General features: G+C 38.7%; 1 protein-coding gene across 1 annotated transcript in view; it reads right to left on the bottom strand.

The window, feature by feature from the left end:
• The window catches only part of Knl1 (kinetochore scaffold 1), a 68,456-nt gene that overhangs the window by 25,569 nt on the left and 16,831 nt on the right, over positions 1–26,056 (bottom strand). Inside the window, exons 7-14 of the mRNA XM_036183010.1 lie at positions 25,032–25,065; positions 23,245–23,282; positions 22,055–22,107; positions 16,027–19,866; positions 12,452–12,590; positions 11,102–11,169; positions 8,228–8,326; positions 269–384 (exon numbers count right to left, since the gene is read on the bottom strand). Of these exons, the coding sequence (XP_036038903.1) occupies positions 269–384; positions 8,228–8,326; positions 11,102–11,169; positions 12,452–12,590; positions 16,027–19,866; positions 22,055–22,107; positions 23,245–23,282; positions 25,032–25,065 (4,387 nt within the window). The remainder of the gene's footprint in view (positions 1–268; positions 385–8,227; positions 8,327–11,101; positions 11,170–12,451; positions 12,591–16,026; positions 19,867–22,054; positions 22,108–23,244; positions 23,283–25,031; positions 25,066–26,056) is intronic.

The following is a 26,056-nucleotide window of genomic DNA, read 5'->3' as shown; positions in this document are numbered from 1 at the left end:
AAACATTTTATATAAATAACTTCCACTATTCATTGTATCTGCTGTGTATAGATATTATTACTACTTTATGAAGTGGAAAAGAAGGGTAAATGACTTATGCAAGTCTCCACAATACTGTAGACAGCCTGGGTTTCCATTCATTCATGTCATACTATCAATTAATTCCATTCATTTTCCCCATGTTGCTATTATTCTAATGAAACTACCACAAAGACCATTTGTTTATTATAACCCTCCAAAAACAATCACAGGGAAAAAACTTTCTTACTCTTCAATCTTTTGGCGAAGATGCTCACAATCTTCTTTATAAATCTGTATCTTGGGTCCATAAACATACTGTCTCAACATCAGATCTTCTAGGGTAGGTGACATGTTTATAGTAAACTAAAGAAGAAAGAAAGAAAAAGGTATTCAATCAATCAGAACTGGTACACTTTTCTTTTAAAATCTAAGACAGAGCCTTACTATGCAGCTTAGGCTGGCCTGGAATTTGTGCTTCTCTTGCCTTAGTCTCTTGACTGCTGGGCTGCATGCTTATGACACCATGTCTGACAAAACCAGATGTTGTTGTTTTTGTTCTTTTCCACATATATATTTTTTTTAAATGTGTAGCTTTTGAGCTTGTCCTGAAACTCACTCTGTAGTAGCCCAGGGCTGGTCTTGAACTTACAGAGATCCACCTCCTTGGGCCTCCTGAATGCTGGGATTAAAGGTATGCGCCACTACCACCACCACCACCACCACCACCACCACCACCACCACCACCACCACCACGCCTTTTTTTTTAAGGTCTCATATAGCCTAGGCTAGACTCATCTTGTAGCTGAGGATCACTTGGAATCCCTGATCCTTCCAAGCCCTAGAATCACATGAGTGAGTACCCCAATACCTGGCTAAAACTGGCATTTTGAGAACAAAACCACATACAAAAACAAATTCAAGTTTTAGAATGACTTTGGGGTTTTTGTTGTTGTTTTTAGACAGGGTTTCTCTGTGTGTGTAGTAGCCCTGGCTGTCCTGGAACTTGCTCCATAGACCAGGTCGGCTTCAAACTCACAGAGATCTGCCTACCTCTGCTTCCTGAGTGCTGGGATTAAAGGCATATGCCACCACCTCCCAGCTACAGCACCTATTTTTAAAAGTCATACAAACAGGGCTGGATGTGTAGCTCAGTATAGGGTATCTGAGGTTTTGGGCTCAATCTGTGGGGGGAAAATTATACGAAGTGCTATATGAAGTTCACACAGCAAGTTACAACCGGAATTCAAGTCTCTAACTTCAAAGTCTACTCTTCCCCAGGTGCTCAGATGAGCTAAGGGTACTGACTAATAGGACTGAAAGTGGTTTAAAACAATTATGAATTATTTTAAGAAAACTGAGGTGGCAAGGAGGCGCCAATAAATTGTCCTCTTACCTCTAAGCATTCACATATATGTATGTATGTATGTATATACACATATACATATACACACAATACATAAATGTAATTAAAAAAAAAAAAGAAAAAGAAAATCAATACCTAAAAATGAAGTTTACCACAATAGAGCCAATCCTGTTGGCAGACGTGTGGGTGAGCCAGTCTGGAAGTTGTGAGCAAGGGAGAGCTGTCCCCATTACTCATCAGACATGTGGTGGCATGGGCCGGGGAGAGATGCCTTCTCTCACCTCCCTACCCTCCCTACCCCTGCCCATCAATCTCTGAGGCAGGTGGGAGAGCTGTCCCTGCCCCTTATCAGCTGCAGCATTCAAGAGTGTCCCCTATGCCATGCCTGGGCAACACAGTAGAGCTGGCCTTGAACTGAAGGTATAGATGGGGGAAGAACCAACTCTGAGAATGAGAAAGCTGGAGAACTGGGTAGGCTCCTTGCTCATCGCAGCAAGGGATGAACTAGCTGAGGCAAAGCAGGAGACCTCAACCTGGTGGTGAGGACAGAGAGAGCTGGCAGGCTGAAACTATCTAGGTGCAGAACCAGGGTTATGAGTTGGCCCACCCCCAACATCCACCCAATCTGTGATCTGCTGGAGCGAACCCAAAGCTGCAGAATCTACACAACACTAGGCAACAACAGGATAACCAAGGGCCCCCCCATCGATAGTATGGCAGAAACCAGAGCCTCAAACCAGACCAATGACTCTTTGCAATGAACACTTGCAAGTAAAGACATATGGACTAATGGGTATACTGTGTAACTAACTCACTGTGTCAAACTACAGCTTCCATGATGAGAAAGATTTTCTTTTTCTTTTAATTTCTCTTTTATGTTATTTTATTTGGGGGGAGGACATTACAAGGACAGAGGGCAGATATGAAGGGGCGGGGAAATAGATGGCATGGAGATGCATGATATAAAGATACAGAGAATAAATAAAAGAGAAAGTTTAAAAAAAAATTAAGCTTACCAGGAACCACTTTATTTAAAATAGAAAGGAGAAAAAAATTCAAGGCAGGGGCTCATGCCTGCAATCCCAGCACTTAAAAGACAGAGGCACAAGAGTCTTGTCTTTGTAAGTTCAAAGTAATCTTCTGCTACATAATAAATTCTAAGCAAGCTCAAACTAGGGTAAGACCATCTATCAACCAACCAACCTATCCATACACCCATCCAAGACAAAACAGTTATGTTTTAGAGCCCTAGTTTAAAGACAAATGAATGTATTTAATCCTGCTTTGGAAAAATCTACATCAGATTTTTATGACATTGCTTATGAAAACACCAAATAACACTGCATCCACTATTTAGAAGCAGCACAGCACAGAATAGGTTAAACTTTGGACTCACCTGTTGTCAATGGGTGGAAGAGAGTGCTTACTATGAAAGGATGAGGACTCTCGGCTCAGTCCCAAGGACCCGTGTGTGTATATTTTGTTTGTGAGTATGCATGTGCATCAATCATGCCTGGTGCACTAGTTGGCAAAAATATGGTGTCAAATCCCCTGGGAGTGACACAGTTACACAGTTGTGAACTGCCATGTGGGAACTGGGACTCAAACTGGGTCCTCTGCAACAGCAGAAACTGCTCCATCTCCTTGGGACCCACAGCTTTTTATTTTTGAGACAAGGTCTCATGTAGAGAGAGAGCCCTTGGGCCTTGATATATACATGTAGTCAAGGATAACCTTGAACTTCTGGTCCTCCTGGTTGTACCTATTATGAGCTGGAATTATAGATGTGCACCATTACATCTAGCATAATTCCATTTTTTTTTAAAATTTTAAATTACATTTATCTATTATGTGTGTGGCATGCATGCCACAGCATGAATGAGCTTAAACTCACAGAGATTTGCCCTGCTTCTGCCTCTCAGTGCAGGGATTAAAAGTGCCTGGCTACAATTCTCCAGGTTTTTTTCTTCTTCTCATTTTTCAAGACAGGGTTTCTTTATGTACCCTGGCTGTCCTAGAACTAGTTCTATAGACAAGGCTGGTCTCAAACTCAGAGATCTGCCTGCCTCTGCCTCCTGAGTGCTGGGATTAAAGGTATATGACACCACAGGCCTGCAATCCTTCAGTTATTAAAGAATATTTTTAAATACATAAAAATCAAAACTATATGTAATGGTTCAAAAAGAAACGGCAACAGTAAAATATAGACTGTATTTTCTAAACACTATTTCTTACTAAATGAAATCAAGGCTCTTTGTAAAAGAAAGGTAAGTTATGAAAATAGTACATGGCATCTCGATCCAATACAAGGCTGATCTGTTTTTTGTTCGCTCATCAGTTAGTTAAGAGCATGTGTTGCTCTTACAGAGGAACCAGATTCAATTCCCTGCTACCCACATAGTAGTTCACAACTGTCTGCAACTCTAGTCCCAGAGGATCTTGTTGTAGAATATTAGTTTAAGAGGTGTTACATTCTTTTATGGTTGTTTGTTTAATTTTGTAAAGCTGTGTTACTTTGCCTGCCTAAAACACCTGATTGGACTGAGTGGTGGTTGCACACATCTTTAATTCCAGCACTCAGGAGGCAGAGCCAGGTGGATCTCTTTGAGTTCGAGGCCAGTCTGGTCTACAGAGTGAGATCCAGGACAGGCACCAAAACTACACAGAGACACCTTGTCTTGAAAAATCAAAAACCAAAACCAAAACCAAACAACAACAACAAAAAAAAACCTGATTGGTCTATCTAATGAAGAGTTGATAGCCAATAGCTAGGCAGAAGAGAGAAATGGGTGGGGCTGGCATGCAGAGAGAATAAATAGGAGAGAAATCTAGGCTGTAGAGAAGAGGAAGAGTGAGAAAAGGAGGAGGATGCCAGGGGCCAGCCACCCAGCCACAGAGTAAGAAGGGAAGACAGACATAAAAAGAAAGGTAAAAAGCCCAGTGGCAAACATAGAAGAGAAACAGTTAATTTAAGTTAGAAAAACTGGCTAGAAATAAGCCAAGCTAAGGCCCAGCATTCCTAAGTAAGAATAAGTTTCTGTGTATTTATTTGGGAGCTGGGTGGCTGGCCCCCAAAGAATTAAAAAAAAAAAAAAAGTCAACTACATTTTGGCATACCAATTTAAGGCTCAAATTAACATTTAGGGCTGAAAAAGCTGAAAGAAAGGGAAAGAATGAAAGGAAGGAAGGAAGGAAGGGAGGAAGGAAGGAAGGAAGGAAGGAAGGGTAAAAAGGACGCGGCTCCTTTAAGAGGTGCTGCTGTCCAGCCAGTACTGCTCAACAGAAGCAGCAAGCTAAGTGAAATCGCTTGAGCACCTGCTTCCTGTAGCAGGGAGGGTCGAATGCAGTTCTTGGTCCTACCTCCAATCAGGGCTGAGCTTTAGGCTTGGCTCTCAAAGACCCTAGAACCGGCTAGAGCCAGCTGGCAAATTCTTGGCAGAGATCCTAGCCATACCACGTAGCATTTTAAGGGTTGTGCAATCAAGAGGCTAAAAAATACAAAGTAAAGACAGATCCAGACAGAAAACTGCTCTAAACAGGTTTCAGTGTGTTTTAAAATGTGTGTAGGTTTAAGAAGAAAAAGAGAAAAGGTATAGACAGTCAGAAAAAAAGTAAATAGTTTAAAAATAATAAAGTCTTTAAAGAGAAAAGTAATTTTAAAAAAAGATAAGCCACATGACGATGGAAAACACACAGGGAGTCTAATTCCTGTATGTTGTGTTAATTCTGAAGTTTTCAATGATGATGAGCAAACAACAGCTGCTGACAGAAATGGGACTGTGAACAGGACTGACAAACTGAACCAACCTAGACACTTTAGGGAATCTTAACTAAAAATATGTTACACTGGGGAAAAAAACACCACCACATGCTTTTGTTTTTATAGGAAACAAAAGGTTCTGAATTCATTCCAGGTTAATATGGATCAGGTTTGATTTGGGGAAGACCTCCTGAATCTTGACAGGTGATATGTATCAGCAAAGGTTACAGTTAGTCTCCCAGGACTTGGCCATTCTCTCAGTTTTCTCAGGTATCCCTAAAAATGCTTCACCCACAGACAAGAGGAAGCAGTGTAGAGAAGATGATGCCTACATTCCCAAAGGAGGGATGGGTGGTTTTTGGTTATTTGGTGGGTTATGGATGTTATCATTTAAAGGAATATAGGACAAAAAGACAACTATTAATCTCAGATATTTTGCATTGGCATAAACTATGGTACACTGATACAGTGTAACAAAAATAACTTTAAATTTGTATTTCTGATTCTACTCTTGTTCAGGGTATTGTCTTTATGCAGCTCATTTAACAATACAATATATAATTAAGAAATGAAGTTAAAGAGCTGCAGAGATAGCTGAGAGATTAAGAGCACTGGCTGCTCTTCTAGAGGTCCTAAGTTCAATTCCCAGCAACCACATGGTGGGCCACAACCATCTGTAATGAGATCTGGTGCCCTCTTCTGGCATATAGGTATACATGCTGGCAGAACACTGTATGCATAATAAATAAATCTTAAAAAAATAAAATAAAAATGAGGTTAGTAGTTAATCTATAATAAATAAACTTGTCACATTAGGTATGTTTTAGGGTTGAACAAGTATATTTTAGACAGATGATTTTCAAATACTTCAAAAACCTATAAAATATGGCATTTAAGATGTTTAATAACCTAAGGTTTTTCATGACAATGAGAAACATCTGCTCCTGGCAGCACCAATTTACTTCATAAAAGAATGATGGGCACTGAAGAAACTCCATACAGAGTTTGCTTTCAATATGGCAAGGCTAGCCATTTGGACAAGAAACTGCTTTTGCCTTCAGTGCTGATGGTGTGCTGACAAACTGGACAAGTGAGACATAGGGAAAAGACTATTGAACATTGCCAAGACAAGGCAAGACAGTCCTTCGAGATTCCTGCTTCACAGAAGAGTCAACCAGATATTCTGCAGGACACACAGGAAAGCAACTGGCAAACTGCCAATGGCAGGACAGTCCTTCAAAGTTCTTGCTTCACTGAAAAGTCTGCCACATATTCTAGGCCTGTAGGACAAAGATGGATGCCCCAACATTGCAGAGGAACTTTGGGTGACAGTCTAGGCAGCCAGATGTCTCTGTTGTTGGGTAATATTACATCCTTCTGGGATCTTTGGTGGAGTTAAAGACAAAATAGTTAGAGTTATAGATTCCCTTAGTTATGATAGAAAGTAAATTATGTATAAAACTTTGGAATCACTAAGACAAGATAGATAATGGAGTATTTTCTCTGAATTTCATAAATACAAATGGACTGAATACTGTAAATGTAATTCGTACTTGGTAACTGTTTTTGTTGTATATAGTTTTACTATGTTAAAGTTAAAAACATTTCTTTATATTTAAACAAAAATAGGGAAATGTTGTGGAATATTATTTTAACTGTTTAAAGGTGTATTAGATTTGTTTCTGCTGCTTTTGTTAACGATGCAAAGAAGTGGTACATTTGTTTGATTAAATAAAATTAACCGGGGTCAGGAGGCTGATTCAGTAACTAGCTAACAGGAAGTGGTAGGGAGGAACTAAGTGTATCTTTAGTGGGGGCTGAGATGGATGGCTCTTCCCCACCACCACCACACCCCTCAACCCAGAGCAAGGATAGAAGGTTAACTACTTGCTATTTGGCTCTCTGAGTTGGCAGATTTCACCTCAACCTTTGAATCTTGAGTAATATAGAAGGATAGAGATTAAGACAAAGCCAGTGCCTGAGGGAACAGAATTCCTGCCTGACTGTGGCCGATCTACTGCTGGTAGCTGCAGAGTTGCAATTGCCTGTTGGGACAGCAATAAGGTTCACCCACTGTATGAATGCAAAACAAAAGGATCTGAGGCCCTCTTCTGGCCTCCTTGGGCATGGCACACATGTGATCTATAGACATACATGCAGACAAACACATCAATACATATAAAATAAAAATAAATCTTAAAAAAGTAAAACACGGAGCTGGAGAGATGGCTCAGCGGTTAAGAGCACTGACTGCTCTCCCATAGGTCCTGAGTTCAATTCCCAGCAACCACATGGTGGCTCAAAACCATCTGTAATGAGATCTGGCGCCCTCTTCTGGCCTGCAGGGATACATGCAGGCAGGACACTGTATACACAGTAAATAAACAAATCTTTAAAAAAAAAAAAGGAAAACACGCAATTATGTATTAGTAAAATATCAGAAGTGTCAATAGATAAAAGGATCATGCACTGTGAAACATTGCGGATAGTTATAAGGGAGCTGCAACATTGTCTATGAAGGCCAGCAACACCTCTGCTCCCCCAAGAACATGGTTCCTACTTCTACTCTAAAGAGACTCACAGTCAACCAAGTCCCGAGACAGAAGCCCACAGCTATAAACCTCATCTCCCATGATCTACATATACTCCATTTCTTTTGATTTTCCAAGTATCTTTTCTTCTTGATCATAGCTTAGCTCTGTAGACACCAAGACTTGACGATGTTGTTAGTTATACCACTGAAGGAGAAAAAACTCACGGATGTCAAACTGGGAGTGCTTCCAAGCTGGATGCTGATTTGCGATCTTGCCTCCTAAGGTATCACTGGAGTATTTTAGAGCAGTTACAGCTGGGACTATGATAAGTACATCAATGTGAGGAATGGGAGCAGCACTAGGGTATGCACACTCAGGTGGTTAGACTTGGCAGCCAGGACTTCAAGCAGGTAGGCAGGCCTCTACCAACTGAGCTACATCCCAGCTCATGGTTTTGTCTTTAAACAAATGCTTGCTGTAGTGAAACTTAATTTTTAAGTATCATATATTTTAACTAAGATGAATATTTTGTCAAGAAATTGCACTTACTTTGGCTGGAAGATTGCTCTGCCTGGGTTTCTGTATTAAGATGTGGACCTGAAGAAGTATGAAGAACTCCTTTATTGTAATTTGTCCATCCTTGAGTTTCTAAAAAAAAAAAAAAAAAAAAAAAAAAGGACTTTATAGGAACATTCAAAGTAAACTCACTTTGACTCTAACTACACTACTCATTTCTAAACAGCTTAATCTACTGAGTTATGGAAATAGCCAAAAATTAATAAACTTTTCTTAAGTTGATTTTTATATAAGATTACTACTGCTATTATTACTAAACAAGGTATCCCTCTGCAGCTCAAATCTTTGCTATGCAGTCCGGGTATGGCCTAGAATTCATGAAATTAGTCTCTCTAGTAAAATAAAAAATGTGGTCCATCACACCCAGTCTAACATTTGTAAGGTTATTTAAAATAATTTTCAAAACTCAATTTGTCTCTTAGTATTAATATTTCTACTTACTATGGTCTAGGTTCAAGATCCCTCCAAAACTCACATTAATTCCCAAAGTCATATGTTAACAGTAAGTGGTGGTAGATAACTGGATGGGTTCATAATGTTAGGGCCCCCAGGACTGCAATAAGTGGCTTTATAAGGGGAAAATGGACTCAACTTGGAAAGTCACCTGGAGATCCTGCAGAATTCCTCCAGTCTGACATCACCACATATGTGCTTGAGGCAGTGCTATGCTTTACAAAGCCTAAAGAACTACAAGCTGGTCTGTATAAACTACCCAACTCATGGTATTCAGTTATAGCAATAGAGAACAGACTGAGAGAATATTTCATACAAATACTATGTTGAATCCTTAACAAAGAAAACTAGCCTTGGAGTTGGAAAGATGGCTCAGGGGTTAAGAGCACTGGCTGCTCTTCCAGAGGACCAGGGTTCAATTCCCAGCACCCACATGGCAGCTCACAACAATATGTAACTCCTACTCCAGGGGATCTGACACCCTCACACAGATAACAAAGTACATAAAATACAATTTTTTTTAAAAAAAAAAAAAGAAAGAAAGAAAGACAACTAGCATTTTCTTTATTTGAAATACTTAATTTTAAAAAAATTCTAGGACTGGGGATATAACACAGTAGAACATCTGCCTAGCATTCATGAAGTTCTGGGCTGGATTCCCAGTACAACATAAAATTGAGCATGTGGCCCACATCTGTAATCCTAACACTTTGGAGGTAGAGGCAAGAGCATTAAAAATTTAAAGTCACTTTCAGATACATATCAAGTTTGAGCTAGCTGAGACACATGGGAGCTACCTCAAAAACAAAACAAAAAACTAAGCCAGGTGAGGCATTCATCTGTAATTCTAGCACTTGGTTGGTGGAAGCAGGAAGAGGCCAGCACTGGTTACATAGAGTTTAAGGTTAGCCTTGAATGCCCGACATCCTGTCTCAAAGAACAATAAACTCTTAAAAAAAAATAAAAAAGAATATTAAAAGTGAGAAATAGCAGAGGGGTGGCGCGTGTCTTTCAGGTGGATCTCTGTGATTGAAGAGGCCAGCCTAGTCTACAGAGCTAATTCTAAAACAGCAAAGGGTAAGCAGAGAAACCCTATCTTGAAAAACAAAAGAAAAAGAAAAAGTGAGAAATAAGCTAAGTATAGTGGCACACACCTTTAATCCCAGCAATTTGGAGGCAGATGCGGACAGATCTCAGGGAGTTTGAGGCCAGCCTGGTCTACATAGTAAGTTCCGAAACAAAACAAAAACCATTGTGAGAAGCAGTGGCCTACGGAATAGTGCGGTAGGTAGGAGCACACAGCACCAACGTGACAACCTGATTTCATGATGGAGAGACAAATTTCTGCAAGTTGTCCTCAGACTCTCTCACATGTGTACTGTGGCACACACACACTCTCACATGTGTACTGTGGCATACACACACTCTCACATGTGTACTGTGGCATACACACACACTCTCACATGTGTACTGTGGCATACACACACTCTCACATGTGTACTGTGGCACACATACACTCTCACATGTGTACTGTGGCACACACACACTCTCACATGTGTACTGTGGCATACACACACACTCTCACATGTGTACTGTGGCATACACACTCTCTCACATGTGTACTGTGGCACACATACACTCTCACATGTGTACTGTGGCACACACACACTCTCACATGTGTACTGTGGCACACACACACTCTCACATGTGTACTGTGGCATACACACACTCTCACATGTGTACTGTGGCATACACACACACTCTCACATGTGTACTGTGGCACACATACACTCTCACATGTGTACTGTGGCACACACACACTCTCACATGTGTACTGTGGCATACACACACACTCTCACATGTGTACTGTGGCATACACACACTCTCACATGTGTACTGTGGCACACATACACTCTCACATGTGTACTGTGGCACACATACACTCTCACATGTGTACTGTGGCACACACACACTCTCACATGTGTACTGTGGCACACATACACTCTCACATGTGTACTGTGGCACACATACACTCTCACATGTGTACTATGGCATACACACACTCTCACATGTGTACTGTGGCATACATACACTCTCACATGTGTACTGTGGCATACACACACTCTCACATGTGTACTGTGGCACACACACACTCTCACATGTGTACTGTGGCATACATACACTCTCACATGTGTACTGTGGCATACACACACTCTCACATGTGTACTGTGGCACACATACACTCTCACATGTGTACTGTGGCACACATACACTCTCACATGTGTACTGTGGCATACATACACTCTCACATGTGTACTGTGGCATACATACACTCTCACACACACACTTTAAATAAAGGTAAAAATAAGTAAAGTGAGAAATGCTTTAACATACCTCCCTCAAACTCTCTTCAGAGATACTGTCACCGAGAAACTGTGATTCCATTTGGCTATTGCACTGTGCTAGAAGCAAAGCAAAATTTATATAATAAGTCAAAGCTAAACTATAAGGCTTGGAATAGTGGTGTACACCCTCAGTCCCAACACACAATAGGCAAAAACAGGTAGATCTCTGTGAGTTTAAGACCAGCCTGGTCTACCTAGCCAATTGTAGGCAGTCAAAGCTACATTCTGAGACCCTATACCAAAATGAAATCAAAACAAAAATATAAAGTTAATTTTAGTTATTGTGGTTGTTTGAATAGGTATGGCCCCCATAGACTCATGTGTTTGAATGCTTGGCTCATAGGAAGTGGCACTATTAGGAAGTGTGGCCTTATTGGAGGAAGCGTGTCACTGTGGAGGCAGGCTTTTAGGTCTCATTTATGCTTAAGCCATTCCCAGTGTGACAGTTCACTTCCTGTTGCCTACAGACCAAGATGTAGGTAGGACACTTAGCTCCTTCTCTAGTACCAAGTCTGCCAGCATACCACCATGCCCTGCCATGATGTTAATGGAAGCCACTCCTTTATGAGAGTTGCTGTGGTCATGGTGTCTCTTCACAGCAATAGAAACCCCTAATTAAGACAGTTATCTTTCAGATTTATGTGCTGTTCATGATCCTGATGCTTCTATCTACTAGGATGTTTCTAGGAAGCTATCCACTTAGTAAGACAAAGTATCTGTAATATATTTTTAATGCTCCATTCAATGTTTCCCTACTAACTAGAAGCTTTTGGAGGAAATGAACTATTCCACTGTAGTATAACACTTGTCATTTTGTTAGAAATTTTTAAAAGCCGGGCAGTGGTGGTGCACACCTTTAATCCCAGCACTCAGGAGGCAGAGGCAGGCGGATCTCTGTGAGTTCAAGGCCAGCCAGGGCTACAGAGTGAGTGAGTTCCAGGACAGGCTCCAAAGCTTCACGGAGAAACCCTGTCTCAAAAAAACAAAAAACAAAAAACAAAAAACAAAACAAAACAAAACAAAATAATAATAATAATAATAATAAATTTTAAAAATCAAATGTATGTGGAAATATAATCTTAATTATCAACCCTATAACCCTGAAAGGGTTTATATAACATTCAAATATTTGCTAAACTGAAATACACTTATTAATCAAAGATTCAAATAACTGTTATTATTTAGCCTTCATTAAAGATCTTACTGCTAGCCAGGTGGTGGTGGCAAACGCCTTTAATCACAGCACTCAAGAGGCAGAGGCAGACCAATCTGAGATCCAGGACAGCCAGAGCTTCACAGGTAAATGGGGAGGGGGGGAGAATGGGGGTGTGTGTCTTACTGCTGAGGTCTGGAGAGATTCCATCAGCCTTGATTGAATCCTGATCACTGCTGCAACTAGATGGGGTCCTGCTCAGGCTTTTTATCAATACACTGCTGACATTTTTATTGATATCCTCTTCAGTATGATGATCAAAAATCTGAAATTACCAAAGAAACATCAGCATAGGGGCAAGTGAAATGGTTTAGTCGGTAAAGGCACTTGCTATATAAGCCTAGTAACCTGAGTTTCATTCCCAGAACCCATGTAAAGGCAAAAGAAGATAACTGACACCATAAATTGCCCCATGATATCCACATGCATGCTGTGGCATGTTCCTCCTTCCACATTAAGCATGTACACAAGTGTGTACATACATACTACATTTTATTTAACATACTTAAAAACATCAGCATAACTTTATGAGCTTGGTATTTACAGAGACTAAATGCTGAACACAAACAAAAATACTATTTCCAACAAAATTTATCTATATAATTCATATATAATAACTTACTAAAGTAGAATATCAGGCAATTTTAGGCATTAAATAGTACTTTAGGTGCTATACAGTATAAACAAACTGTTTCTCAGATATACCTCAGTTTAGAATGATACCATAAGCTACCAAATGTCAAATTTTCCAATTATTTAGCTGCTAGTCACCAGTAGGGAAGCTACATCAGAAGAGGAAACTAGAGCCCTGATAAAGGTACTTGCTATGCAAGCATGAGGACAGGAGTTCAGATCCCCATTGCCCATATAAAAGCTGGGCACAGGGGTATGCACCTGTTATCCCAGGATGGGAGGGCAAAGACGGGAGGGAGGTGGAGATCAGCAGACCCCTGGGGCTCACTGGCCAACACAGCTGAATTGTGGTGAGCTCCAGGTTCAGTGTGAGACTTGGTCTCAGAATAAAGTGGAGAATCATAGAGGAAGACACCTGACATCAACTTCTTGCCTATACATACATGCATACAAAAATGTATCTCCCAATACACAAAAGAAATGCAGACTAGAATATTTACTGTACATGTTACCCCTGAGAGTAGACAGAAGGAATGCATTTTTGGTCCCTACTTTCATTTGGTTGAAATCAAATAAATCATGAAGCCCTGCTCTTATAATTTAAATCATTTAACTTAAGCACAGTTATTTTAATCCATGCACTCAGAAGGCAGACAGGTATGTCTCTGAGTTCAAAGTGAGTCTGTTCTACATAGCAAGTTCCAGGCCAGCCAGTACTACATAAGACCCTGTCTTATAAACAAAAACACCCTAAAAATATCTGACATAGCTTCAAATATCATTTTCACAAACTCCCCCTTTTTTCTGTTTTTTTGGTTTTTGGTTTTCCAAGACAGGGTTTCTCTGTGTAGTTTTGTGCCTTTCCTGGAACTCAATTGGTAGCTTAGGCTGGCCTCGAACTCACAGAGATCCACCTATCTCTGCCTCCCGAGAGCTGGGATTAAAGGCGTGAGCCACCACTGCCCGGCCCTTTTTTCTTTTTAAAGTAGGATCTTGCTATGTTGCCTAGACTATTCTCAAATTACAATCCTTAGTCTCTCCAGTAACTGAGATTACAGGCATGGAACAGTGTCTCCATCAATATAGGTTTTCTGAAGGCAAAAAAAAAAAAAAAAAAAAAAAAAAATACTTACCTAAATGCTAGCATAAAAGTTTTACTATTAAAGATTTTTGCAGATATAATCCTAGCACCTACAATAGTGTCTAAGGCAAGGCTAGGAATGTAGTTCAGTTTTTAAGATTACATTAAGCCCCAGCACTGCATGAACTTGGTATTGTGGTACACATATGTAATCCCACCATTGCAGAGGTTGGATCAGAAGATCAAAAGTCCAAGGTCATCTTCAGTTAAGTTGAGTTCCAGACCAGTCTGGGTTACATGAGATTTCCGTCTTAAAATCGAAGTGTTTAGAGGCTGGAGAGATGGCTCAGGTTATGAGCTCTTGCATGACTGGGTTCAGTTCCCAGCATCTACATAGAGGCTCACAATCATCTGTAACTCCAGTTTCAGGAGGATATATACATACTTACACACATACATACATACATATTTACAGGCAAAATACTAATACACATAAAATAAAATAAGTAGATCTTTAAAAAAAGAAGCAACTGTTGGGCAGCACTGGAAGCAGAGGCAGGTGGATCTCTGTGAGTTCCAGGACAGCCTGGTCTACAGAGGGAGTTCCAGGACAGTAAAGGAAACAGAGAAACCCTGTCTCGAAAAACAAAGAAACAAACAAAAAACAACTAGTAGTGTATAGTGTTCAACATTTAAACAAAATACTAATTTTCATAAAATCTAGTCAGATTTAAGTGTTATATTACTAGTATTAATTTCTCACATCTTTGGCTATTTCTCATCACCTCACCTCAGAGCCACTGAAATTATCTTCTATGTTTACTTATATTGGTTTTTTGTTTTGTTTAGACCAAATATCTCCCATGTTTTACTTGAACTCAGCCCATGCTGGCTTCAAACTCATGATCTCCTGTGCTGCTGGAGGCTGGCCAGCCCCAGGTGGTGATAAGTTTGAATAATAGAAAGGCTTTTGATTCCTCAGATATTTATAACACGGAAGATTCTTTTCAAGGTAGCAACGGTAGTACCATATGCCTATAATCCCAGCACTCAGAGGATGAAACCAACGTGGACTACATAGTTAGACATTATCTTAAAAAATAAGCATGTATGAGCCTGGCATGGTGGCGCATGCCTTTAATCCCAGGACTCAGGAGGCAAAAGCAGATGGATCTCTGCGAAATCAAGACCAGCCTGGTCTACAAGAGTAAGTGAATTCAAGGACAGCCAGTGCTGTTACATAGAGAAACTCTGTCTTGAAAAATCATAAGAGGAAAAAAATGTGTTAGATAACTCAGTAAGTAAAGAACTTACCATGCAAGTCTGATGACTTGAACCAGCATCAAGGTAGGAGAGAACCAACTACACAAAGCTGTCTAAGTTCCATATATGGGTTATGCTCCTAAATAATATTTATACTTTTTTTTTTCTTTTTGAGACAGTATTTATCTGTGTCCTGGTGGTAGACCAGGCTGGCCTTGAATTCAGAGATCTGCCTGCCTCTGCCTCCTGAACACTGGGATTAAAGGTGTGCATCACCACTGCCAGGTTTATTTATACAATTTTTTATTCCATTTTTGTGGGTATTTGCCACTATAAATTATTTTTTTGAGATAGGGTCTTGTTTTATAGCCCAGACTGGCTTCTAAGTCACAGCAATCCTCTTGCCTCATTCTTCAGAGTGATGGGATTACAGAGATAGGTACCATATCATTATCTTAAAGTCTCTTATCAATTGACCCCTGAAAATTCTATACAGGAATATTTCTCTAGCTTATAGGAAGTAGAAATTTCTACTTGCTTACAAACTTAAAATTCAAAAACATCCATAAGTTTTAAAATACAAACATAGCTGAGTATGGTAGTATGTACCTATAATCCTAAGACATAGAAAGTTAAAGCAGCAGAATTCTAGAGCATCTATCTCAAAAGCAAAAATACAAAATTCAAGAACATTCTTTTTTTTTTTTGGTTCCACACAACTTACCTTCTGATCTTGCGTACTATCATGTGTTCTGAATTTTTTCTCATTTGTAACATTATCATCTTCTTGTACCCAGGTTCTTTTTTGGGCATTGCAGGTTTCTATTTTGTTTTCAGATGGTAAAATCTCTTTATCACATGTGTCAGTCAGAGCCTTTTCTTCAATGTCAAGGCTAACAGAGTCTGAGGAAAGAATCTCACCAGGATATAGAGGGAGATTTTCCTCATTTATATACTGAAATGGACTCAAGTTCAGTCTGGCTGCAACAGATCCAATGCCTGAATCTTTACTAGAGACTGGCTGAGTTTCTAAGTGATTTAAGTCAGTTGCATCCGCTGGAATCTGCTCCAGGTCATCAACACCAGTAATACTACAATTTCTCTTGTTTGGTAATTTGGGCAAAAAGATGCCCAATGAACATCTTCTTGTTTTGTCTTTGACAACTGTCTTTAGTGGTACAGAGGTAGTTTCAGCTCCATTATGAAGATTGTTACTTTCATCATCTCTACCCCCACTTGAACCTAGACTATACATTTCTGTAGCTTGCACTGTATTCATGTTATTATGTGCCTGATTTCCTACTTCAAGTAACTGTTCTGCCCGAGGTAATACATGAACACTCTGAAAGTCTAAAACCTCCTCAGTTTTTCTATTACTCAGACTTGGTTTGACACTACTAAAACACGAAACATTAGATGAAACTATAAAGTCTGATGCTTCTTGAATACAGGTATCACCTTCAGGACCATTCAAATTTTTTGTTCTTGCCATTCCCAATTTAGTATATTCATGAAGTACTTTCTCTTTGGCTTGACAATCAATAAAAACAGTATGGGACTTGGTGACATCCAGATCACCAAGATTATCTACAAACATTACAGTTTTATCCATAGGTATAGTAGTTATTTCATCTGCTGCATCAGTTTCATGTTCTGAAGCAGTGATTTGACTTCTAGAGATCTCCATGTTCTCTGGCCTGTGTGCAGACAAAACTGGTTTAGAAGTTCCTGCCAATGGCACAAAACTTAAGTCCTGTCCCTCTTCCAGGCTAATTTCATTATTTATTTTTACCACAGAACTCTGAGTGGTATCTCTATTATTTTTACCATTCTCTGGAAATGTAATGGTCTTACTTATGAGCCTAAGGCTTTTTCTTCTCTGAGTTTTGCCTGACAGAAGCTCATTTTGAAATCCAGGTTTTTGTACATCTTTGGCATTTTTCCAACCGGCCAATTTAGATGCCTCAAGGTCACCATCAGTGTCTTCTGTAGGCCCACTATTAGACCCTTCCTCCAGTTCTGTTGTTAGCTGGCTACCTTTTGCTGCTGGATGGTTGTTTTCACTATTTTTTGAAATGGAAACAATCTCTTCAGCAAGAGTAGACATCCCTTTTGGCTTTGGTAGGCATTCCTTCTTGGATAATTCAAAGTCAATTCTGTCTGGAAGCACACCTTTCGCCTCTGCTTGATAGTCAATGAAAACAGTATGGGACTTTGTCATTTCTAGTTCCTCGTGACCTTCTATAGACATCACAGTCTTATCCAGGTGGCTAGGAGTTATTTTAGCTGGTGAAATAATTTTACATTCTAAAGCAGTTGTGTGACTTCTAGTGATTTCCATTTCATCCTGTGCACATGCATACAAAATGGTTTTAGAAGTTCCTGCCATAGGTTCTGAATGAGACTCATTTTGATCTAATAAAGAGCTATGGTTTATTTTGACCGTGTAACTCCTGGTAATATCCATATCATTCTCATTACCCTCTGAAAATAAAATAGTTTTATCAATTTTTAGTCCACCAGCACTTTCTCTTCCACAAATTTCAACATTTTGCTTTTCTTTCAAAAATTCAGGCTTCTGTATACTTCTGTCCTTTAACATGTCCATAACATTAGCTGTTACTACTCTAGTTTTTTCTATAGGAATGCTCACATCTATTTGTCTGTCTACTGTAGTGAGCTGGCTGTTTCTGTGTTCTAAATTAGTCTTATTTTGTTCTTGTACTTCAGAAGGACCAAATCCAATTACAATAGTGTGGCTCTTGGTTAGATCCATAGTTTGTTCCTCCTCTGAAGAAATTACCATCTTATCATGAAAACAGTCAGGTGTGGGATCATCTAAGTTTTTCCTCTGTGGTTCAATAAGTTTAGAATTCTGGTCCTGTACTGTATGTTCTAGTGCTACATGTATATCTGGAACTCGACCAGAGGAAAATATACTATGGTTTGTTGTTATAGCCTGATTATAATCAACTGACAGAGGAGACATTTTATTAAGACAAGATGAAATCTTCAAAATTGGATGTTTTTCTTTTCTTTGGATGTCAGTTAGGATGTTTTTGGATATAATGCTTGTTTGTTGGAATGGCTGGGTAAGACTTCTGGTCATTTTTTCCCACTCATCTGAAGGGCTTTTGCTGTGAGAATAAGATTTAGTGACATTCTTTGAGACTAAGTCAAAAGTTGTAGGAATAACTTGACTTCTTAACTTATTTGTATGACTTTCAGTCAATTCCATATCTTCACATGCTAAGAGTTCAACCCTGTCAGCCAATGACACAGACAAAGTATTTGTCAAGCTTTGTTGTAATCTTTCCTTAAATACTTGAGGAACTGTAATATAATTTACATTCATTTCCTCATCTTCTGATATAGTTGTATGATTTTGGAGCATCATTTCTTTTTTAAATTCTGGTAAAATTTTTTTAATGTTTTCTTGATCTTGTTTGAATATCTCATTATCTATTACAACTGTGTGACTCTTGGTAATGTCCATGTTATCCTCTTCTGAATAAATAGTTTTCTCTATGAGTGGGCCAGCATCTGGATTGCTACACACTTTAGAATAATTACCTTCAGGCTTCAGCAAATTTTTTTCGTCTCTCATACTTGATAGACACTTAGTCAGTTCCATTGCATCATTGCTACTAGAATAAAAAATTGTCTTATAACCTTGAATAGCTGGACTAGAACATATAGATTCTGAAGTTCCAGCCAATATGCTGGCACCTTGATTAGAAGTCTGGATGGCTGTATGAGTTTCTGACTCCATACTATGACTTTTGGTAATAGGAATTTTATTTTCAAGGTTCGGAAAAGAGTCTTGAAAAGCTGCATGTAGCTTATCCTTAAGGACTGTTTTCTTCTCTGGAGCTTTAGTTTCATCAACTGTTGTAACATTCATCATGACATTCTGAGTTTCGGTTTCTCTTTCAGACAAAGTATTTTCTGATGGCAACACCTGCATTGTGTAGTTAGCTGTCAACTCCATACACTCACTGCTATAAATTGTGGCATCACCCTTAGATCCTCCTAAGTTGTCCTCCCTGGATGGAGGAACCCAAGTCTGAATATAGGCTGTATGACACTGGGTCAAGTTCATCCCATCATCTTGTTCTCTAAAGATTCTAGTCCTATTACTACTGTTTTCATCTACATTAAGAGATACATGCATCTGATGTGTAGAAGAAGCACTGTTTGATTCTTTGGAGTAAATAGGTATCTCAAAATTTTCCTTATCAAGAGAAGTACTGTATTTTCCTGTTTTCAATCTTTTTATGAAGTTGTCAGGATTTATCTTTTCTGAGAAAGTATTTTGACTCATGGAAATTGTGGGGCATTCTAATTCCTTTTTAATTCTTGAATTCTCAGCATGATGCTTTAAATTCTCCAGAAAGGATGCAGTATCTATCTTTGTGGAATTTTCACTTTTGGTGCAATCTGAAAGGCCTTTGGTAATCATCACAGTGTGACTTGCTGTCAGGTCCATTTGGTTTTCATCTGAAAAAATGACTGTCTGGTCATTTGCATGTTTCCTTTCATGGTTGTAGTCTATAATTGAAAACTATAATAAAAAAAAAAAAAAAGAAAGAAAAATAAGACCAAGTATAAGGCTTTTTTGTAACTTATTATTTTATTTTTATTATTTTATGTGTATGGGTGTTCTGTCTTCATGTTTGCCTATGTGCCACTTGCATGCCTGGTGCCCATGGAGGCCAGAAGAAGGTGTCAGATTCCCTGGAACTGGAGTTACACATGGTTGTGAGTTGCCATATGGGTACTGGGAATCAAACCCAGTCGTCTGGAAGAGCAGCCAGTAGTTTTATCAACTGAGCCATTTCTCCAGCTCCAGAAATGTAAGTTTTGAAAAGGGTATTTTAGCCGGGCTTTGGTATCACATGCCTTTAATCCCAGCACTCGGGAGGCAGAGGCAGGAAGATCTCTGTGAGTTCGAGGCCAGCCTGGACTACAGAGTGAGTTCCAGGAAAGGTGCAAAGCTACATAGAGAACCCCTGTCTCGAAAAAAAAAAAAACAAAAAGTAACAAAACAAAACAAAAAAAAGAAAAAGGTATTTTATAACATATACTATATAAACACAATTAGTAATAGTTTCAAGCTATATTGGTTTATTTATTTAAATCAATGGTATATTATATTACATGTAATTTGTTATTTCATTTTTTTCTCTAGGGCTAGGGATGTAGTTCAGTTGGTGGAATGCTTGCTTACCATGAATAAAGCCCTGTGATCAATCCGCAGCACAGCATAGACCAGATATGTTAATCTACACCTATAATCCCAGTACTCAGGAGGTACAAGCAGGAGGATTGGAAGTTCAAGGTAGGTGGGCAGAGTGGTGCACACCTTTGATCTCAGCACTCTGGGAGGCTGAGGTAGGGAATCTCTGTGAGTTCAAGACCACTCCAGTCTACATAGTGATCTACAGGACAGCAAAGGATACACTACACAATGAGACCCTGTCTCAAACAGTAATAACAAAAAAGTGTAAGGTTATTCTTGGTTACATAGTTACGTGTGAGGCCAGATTGGGTTGAAGACCCTGTTTCAAACATAAATTTTTTTTTTCCTCATTTTTTCAAACATAAATTTTTTGAGGAGAGGTAGAGGGTGGGGGGTGTTAAAGTCTCTCAATAAATTAATTTTTGGTTGTTTAGGAAAAATTAAAATTCGAAGTTAATCACATGCCTTCCACAGTGACTAAAAAAAGAAAAAGCACTGAATATATGAAATGCAACCATAATGAAAATTCTTTATTGAATATGTCACTCCAAAAAGTATTAGAAAGGCATAGGCTAGCCAGGTAGTGGTGGTGCACGCCTGTAATCCCAGCACTTAGGAGGCAGAGGCAGGTGAATCTCTGGAGGTCGAGGCCAGCTTGGTCTACAGAGCTCGTCCAGGACAGGTTCCAAACTACAGAGAAACCCTGTCTCAAAAAACCAAAAAAAAAAAGAAAGAAAGAAAGGCACAGGCTAATTCATATTATACTCTGTACTTTGGATGTTTTGTTTCTGAATATACAGTCTCCAATTCCTTGTTATTCAAAGTACAGGCTGGGCACCTGCTGCCAGTATCACTTAAGAGATAGAAATATAGATTCTTGTGGCTAGAAAAATGACTCAGCAATTAGGAGCATTTTCTACTCTTTCAGAAGACCAAGGTTCAGTTCCCAGCATCTGCAATGGTAGCTAGCAACTGTCTTGAACTCCAGTTCCAGGGAATCTGGTGCCCTCTTCTGGCTTCTCGGGGCACCAAGCATGCACATGGTGCACATACATACATGAAGCAAAACATTCACACACATTGTAACAAAATAAATATTTAAAAAGTGAGAAATATAATCTCTGGAAAGTTTACTCTTTTCAACCAGACACAAATTCATCTATCTACTTTCACACAATGCATACACATATTTTCTGTGTATGATGCTGAATATTGAATACAGACCCTTTCACGTGCTAGACAAGCTACCACTGAGCTACATCCTCAATCCAAAAAAAAAAAAAAAAAAAATCTATATTTTAATGAACTTCTGAGATATTTCATGTACTCATTAAAGTTTGAGAAGTCTTGTTATTATTCTAACTGTCATCAACTAATTGGAAATATAGGAACTTTTTATAGGCTATGATAATTCACTTTGGTAAATTATCTTAAAATTATACATTGTCATAAAATTTTGTTATTTAACTGTGAGAGATTAAATTATAAAGATACTTGCATGATCTCATACCTCTTTTTGTTGTATCTGGGTCTGAATAGGAGCACAAAGTAATGTGTTCATACCTACAGAGCAAACAGAAAAGAATTACAGTAAGAAAAACATACTGCTAGGAACCTGCTTTTCTTTTTTAGGACCTTCATCAGTTAGAAGTATTTAGTAGTGGCCTGGTTGCTTATTTATCAACTTGACACAAGCAGAGTTATCTGGGAAGAGGAATCTCAGTTGAGAAAATTTCAGTCTATAAAGCAGTTCCTTAATGATTCCTGTGGTAAGGTCCACACACTGTGGGATGTGGCATTCCTGACCAGGTGCTCCTGCTTTATATATATATATATAAGAAAGCAGGCTGAGCAAGCCATGTTGAGCAAACCAGTAAGCAGCATTCCTCCATTGTCTCTGCTTCAGTTCCTGCCTCCATGTTGTTCCTGTCTTGAGTTCCTTCCCTGACTTCCTATCATAATGGACTACAACTGCAAACAAAAATAAACCCTTTCCTTGACAAATTGTTTTTGGTCATGGTGCTTAACACAGCAATAGAAATGTTACTAAGACAACCAGTTACTAAGCTCTTCATAAAGACTTAGGAATTAAACATTTTTAAGATTTGAACTCATATTTCCCTCCCCCATCCTCCTTTTCCAATGCTGGCCATCAAACCCAGGACCTCACACATGGCAAGCAAGCATTCCATTACTGAGTTATACTGTGGTCCCTAAAAGCCCTTTTTTAATGACAGAGAACCATGATTATTATATTCATTTTGGAAATAAAATATTTTATATCTGTGTTAGTAATTTTATCTACATTTTTGGTTATTTTGAGACAGTGTCTATGTAACCTTGGCTGTCCTGGAACTCACTCTGTAGATCACACTGGCCTCAAACTCAGAGATCCACCTATCTCTACCTCTCAAACACTAGAATTAAAAGTGTGTGCCACCATACCTGGCATTATTTTTATATTTTGTCTCAAGTATCCCAAGTTGGACTTAAAGTTGCTATATAACCAAGGATGACCTTGAAGTTCTGATCCTCCTGCCTCCACCTCCAGGGTGCTAGGATTACAAATGTACACACATCCGTTTTTTATTAATTTTCTTAAGATTTATTTACTTATTGTGTATGAATGTTTTATCTGCATCAAAGAATCTAGATGAAGCAAAAGATTATAATTAAGAGAAGCATTTTGGTCATACTCACCAGTAATTGCACAATAATTATCATCTGAATTCTTATTCCTTAAAAAAAGAAAAAATACGTGGTTATGGAGAATGGCACAGCTGAAGGAGTAGGAAAATAGCCAGGCATAGTGGCACACACCTTTAATCATAGCACTTGAACTCTATAGTGAGTTCCAGGACATAGCTATGCACAATGAGATCCTGTCTCAAAACAAAACAAGAAGACTAAGGAAGATAACAGGTTTGCATAGGGTAACTAGCAGAAAATTAGAGACCCTTACTTGAATGGTCTTAATAGTGTGTTAAACTAAGAACACCATAAAAACATGCTTTAATATATGGTGATTTTTTTTTTCTTTTTTTGAGACAGGGTCTAATAGCCGTGGCTGTCCTGGAACTTACTATGTAGACCAGGCTGTCCTTAAACTCACAGAGATCTCTGCTCTGTCTCTTGGGTGCTGGGGAATAGGGGTGTGCTTTCTTCTCTTTCTTTCTCCTTTCTCTTTAATTAATTTATTTATATTTTGGGTATGAGTGTTCTGCATATATACCTGCATGTCAGAAGAGGGCATCAGATCCAATTATAGATGGTTGTGAGCACCCATGTCGTTGCTGGGAATTAAACTCAGGTCCTCTGGAAAAGCAGCCAGTGCTCTTAATTGCTGAGATCTCTCTAGTCCCCACAGGCATTTTTTTTTTTTTTAAGACCTGTAAATCAATTCATTTTCTAAAACCTGAACACTAAAAAAAGTAAAGGAAAAAGAACCCAAGTATCTACAGTAAAAAGCTGACTATATACTATTAGATAATCTAATTTATGTTGTTTTTCAGAAAAGCTAAAGATCAGCATGTAAAGATCACTTCTGCAAGAACACTCAAAATAACTGACTGTGGGAAATGGATCAACCAAAGAAGAAAAAAATAATTGTTTACTTTTCATGTTTTGTTCTTCACTATTTCAAAACCATGGCTATTATTAATTTGATGTACTTCAAACAACTTTAATTTTAGAATCTTAATAGGTGGGGTAGAGAGACAGTTTAGTAGTTAACAGGACCTTCCAGAGGACCTGGGTTCGATTCCCATGGTAGCTTACAACTGTCTATAACTCCAGTTCCAGGGCATCTGATGCCTTCTCTGGCCTCTGTGGCCAGAATACACATGGTACATATACATGCAGGCAAAATTCTCATTTACATAAAGTAAAAACAAAGGAACAAACAAATCAAAATTAATAAACTAAATACAAATATGTATTGTCTGTAGAGGATCTCTTCTTTGTTTGCAATTGAAGTTCTTTTCAGAGATTAACTTCTTGATATTTAGTTAACATGTATGTATAAACATGTGCATTGGATATATGCACACACAAGCAAAAATATAAACACATATGTACATGTTGTTCTAGCTGAGCAATTACATGAAAAATGTATAATTGATTTAATCAGCCTTTATGCCATCATAAAGGATCTTCATGCCATCTTCATGATCCTTCATTATCTTTAAAGCTTTGGTGAATAATCTTAAGTAGTCATCATTTAAAACATTTACAAGTAGATTGGTGAGCTAAATTCCCACACATGAAAGTTATACTAGAATTTATGTATGAAAATGGAGTTTGTGATCACTACTAAAACTATACACTTATTTTTCAGATACAGTAGTACATACACTAAATTCTACAGTTTGTATTTTGAATTATTGCGTAGTGCTTCCTGACAGAAAGGATGCTAAAGTAAAAATGAACTTTCATTTAACAGGAATCACTAGCCATTTAAACATGATCACTGCATGCCCCTTACTTACTGTAGAGTCAGCACATTTTTTCTGGCTTCTGTTTCTAAAAACAAAATAAAAAATTACAATTGTTCAAAGATGCTTGACCAAGTATTAGAAAAGTTACATAAGGATGTTAACAGCAAAATTTTAAAAAGAACTTATTTAACCTTTCTGTCTCCCTGACTAAAGATATACTTCATTTCTTTTTTTCTTTTCTTTTTTTTTTTTTTTGGTTTTTTTTTTTTTTGGTTTTTCGAGGCAGGGTTTCTTTCTGTAGCTTTGCGCCTGCCATGGACTAGCTCTGTAGCCCAGGCTGGCCTTGAACTCACAGAGATCCACTTACCTCTGCCTCCCACGTGCTGGGATTATAGGCGTGCACCACCACTGCCCGGCTTCTTATTTGTTTGTTTGTTTGTTTGTTTGTTTACTTTTGAAGGGTCAACTTGCTATATTGCTCAGGCTGGTGTTGAACTTATCTTTCTGCCTCAGCCCAAGAATGCTGGGATTACAGATGTGAGTCCCCACATTCGGCTAAGAATATACTTTATGTGCGTTTTATACATAGATATTCATGTGGGTGTGCACACATATACAAAACACATGTGTGGGCATGAATGTGTAAGTCAGGGGTCAATGCTGTGTGACGTTCTCTATCACTCTCCACCTTATTTTCTGAAACAGCATCTTCTACTTAACCTGAAGCTCACTGATTTGGTGAGCAGTTTGCCAATGAGTTTCAGGGATCCCCCTGTCTTAGCCTCCTCCTTAGTGCTAAATTAAAGGTATATTAGAGTTTGAATGACAGATGTTCTTCATATTCTTGGGCATTTGAACACTTGGACCCTAGTTGGTGGCAATGTTTGACAGGTTTAGGAAGTGTGGCCTGCTAGCATGTCTCTAGTGGCAGGCTTTCCAAGAGTAAAAAAGGCTCATCTACTGTCAGTTTCATCTCTCCACTTCATGTTTGAAGTTCAAGATGTAAGCTCTCAGTTCACTACTCCAGCTACCATGCCTGTCACTTTCCTGCCATGACAGACTCATCCCTCTGGAAC

This window comes from Onychomys torridus, chromosome 4 (genome assembly GCF_903995425.1).
Source record: "Onychomys torridus chromosome 4, mOncTor1.1, whole genome shotgun sequence".
NCBI classification, from domain to species: domain Eukaryota; kingdom Metazoa; phylum Chordata; class Mammalia; order Rodentia; family Cricetidae; genus Onychomys; species Onychomys torridus.
Note: the sequence above shows the minus strand (reverse complement) of the source record. Positions and strands in the feature narration are given on the sequence as shown.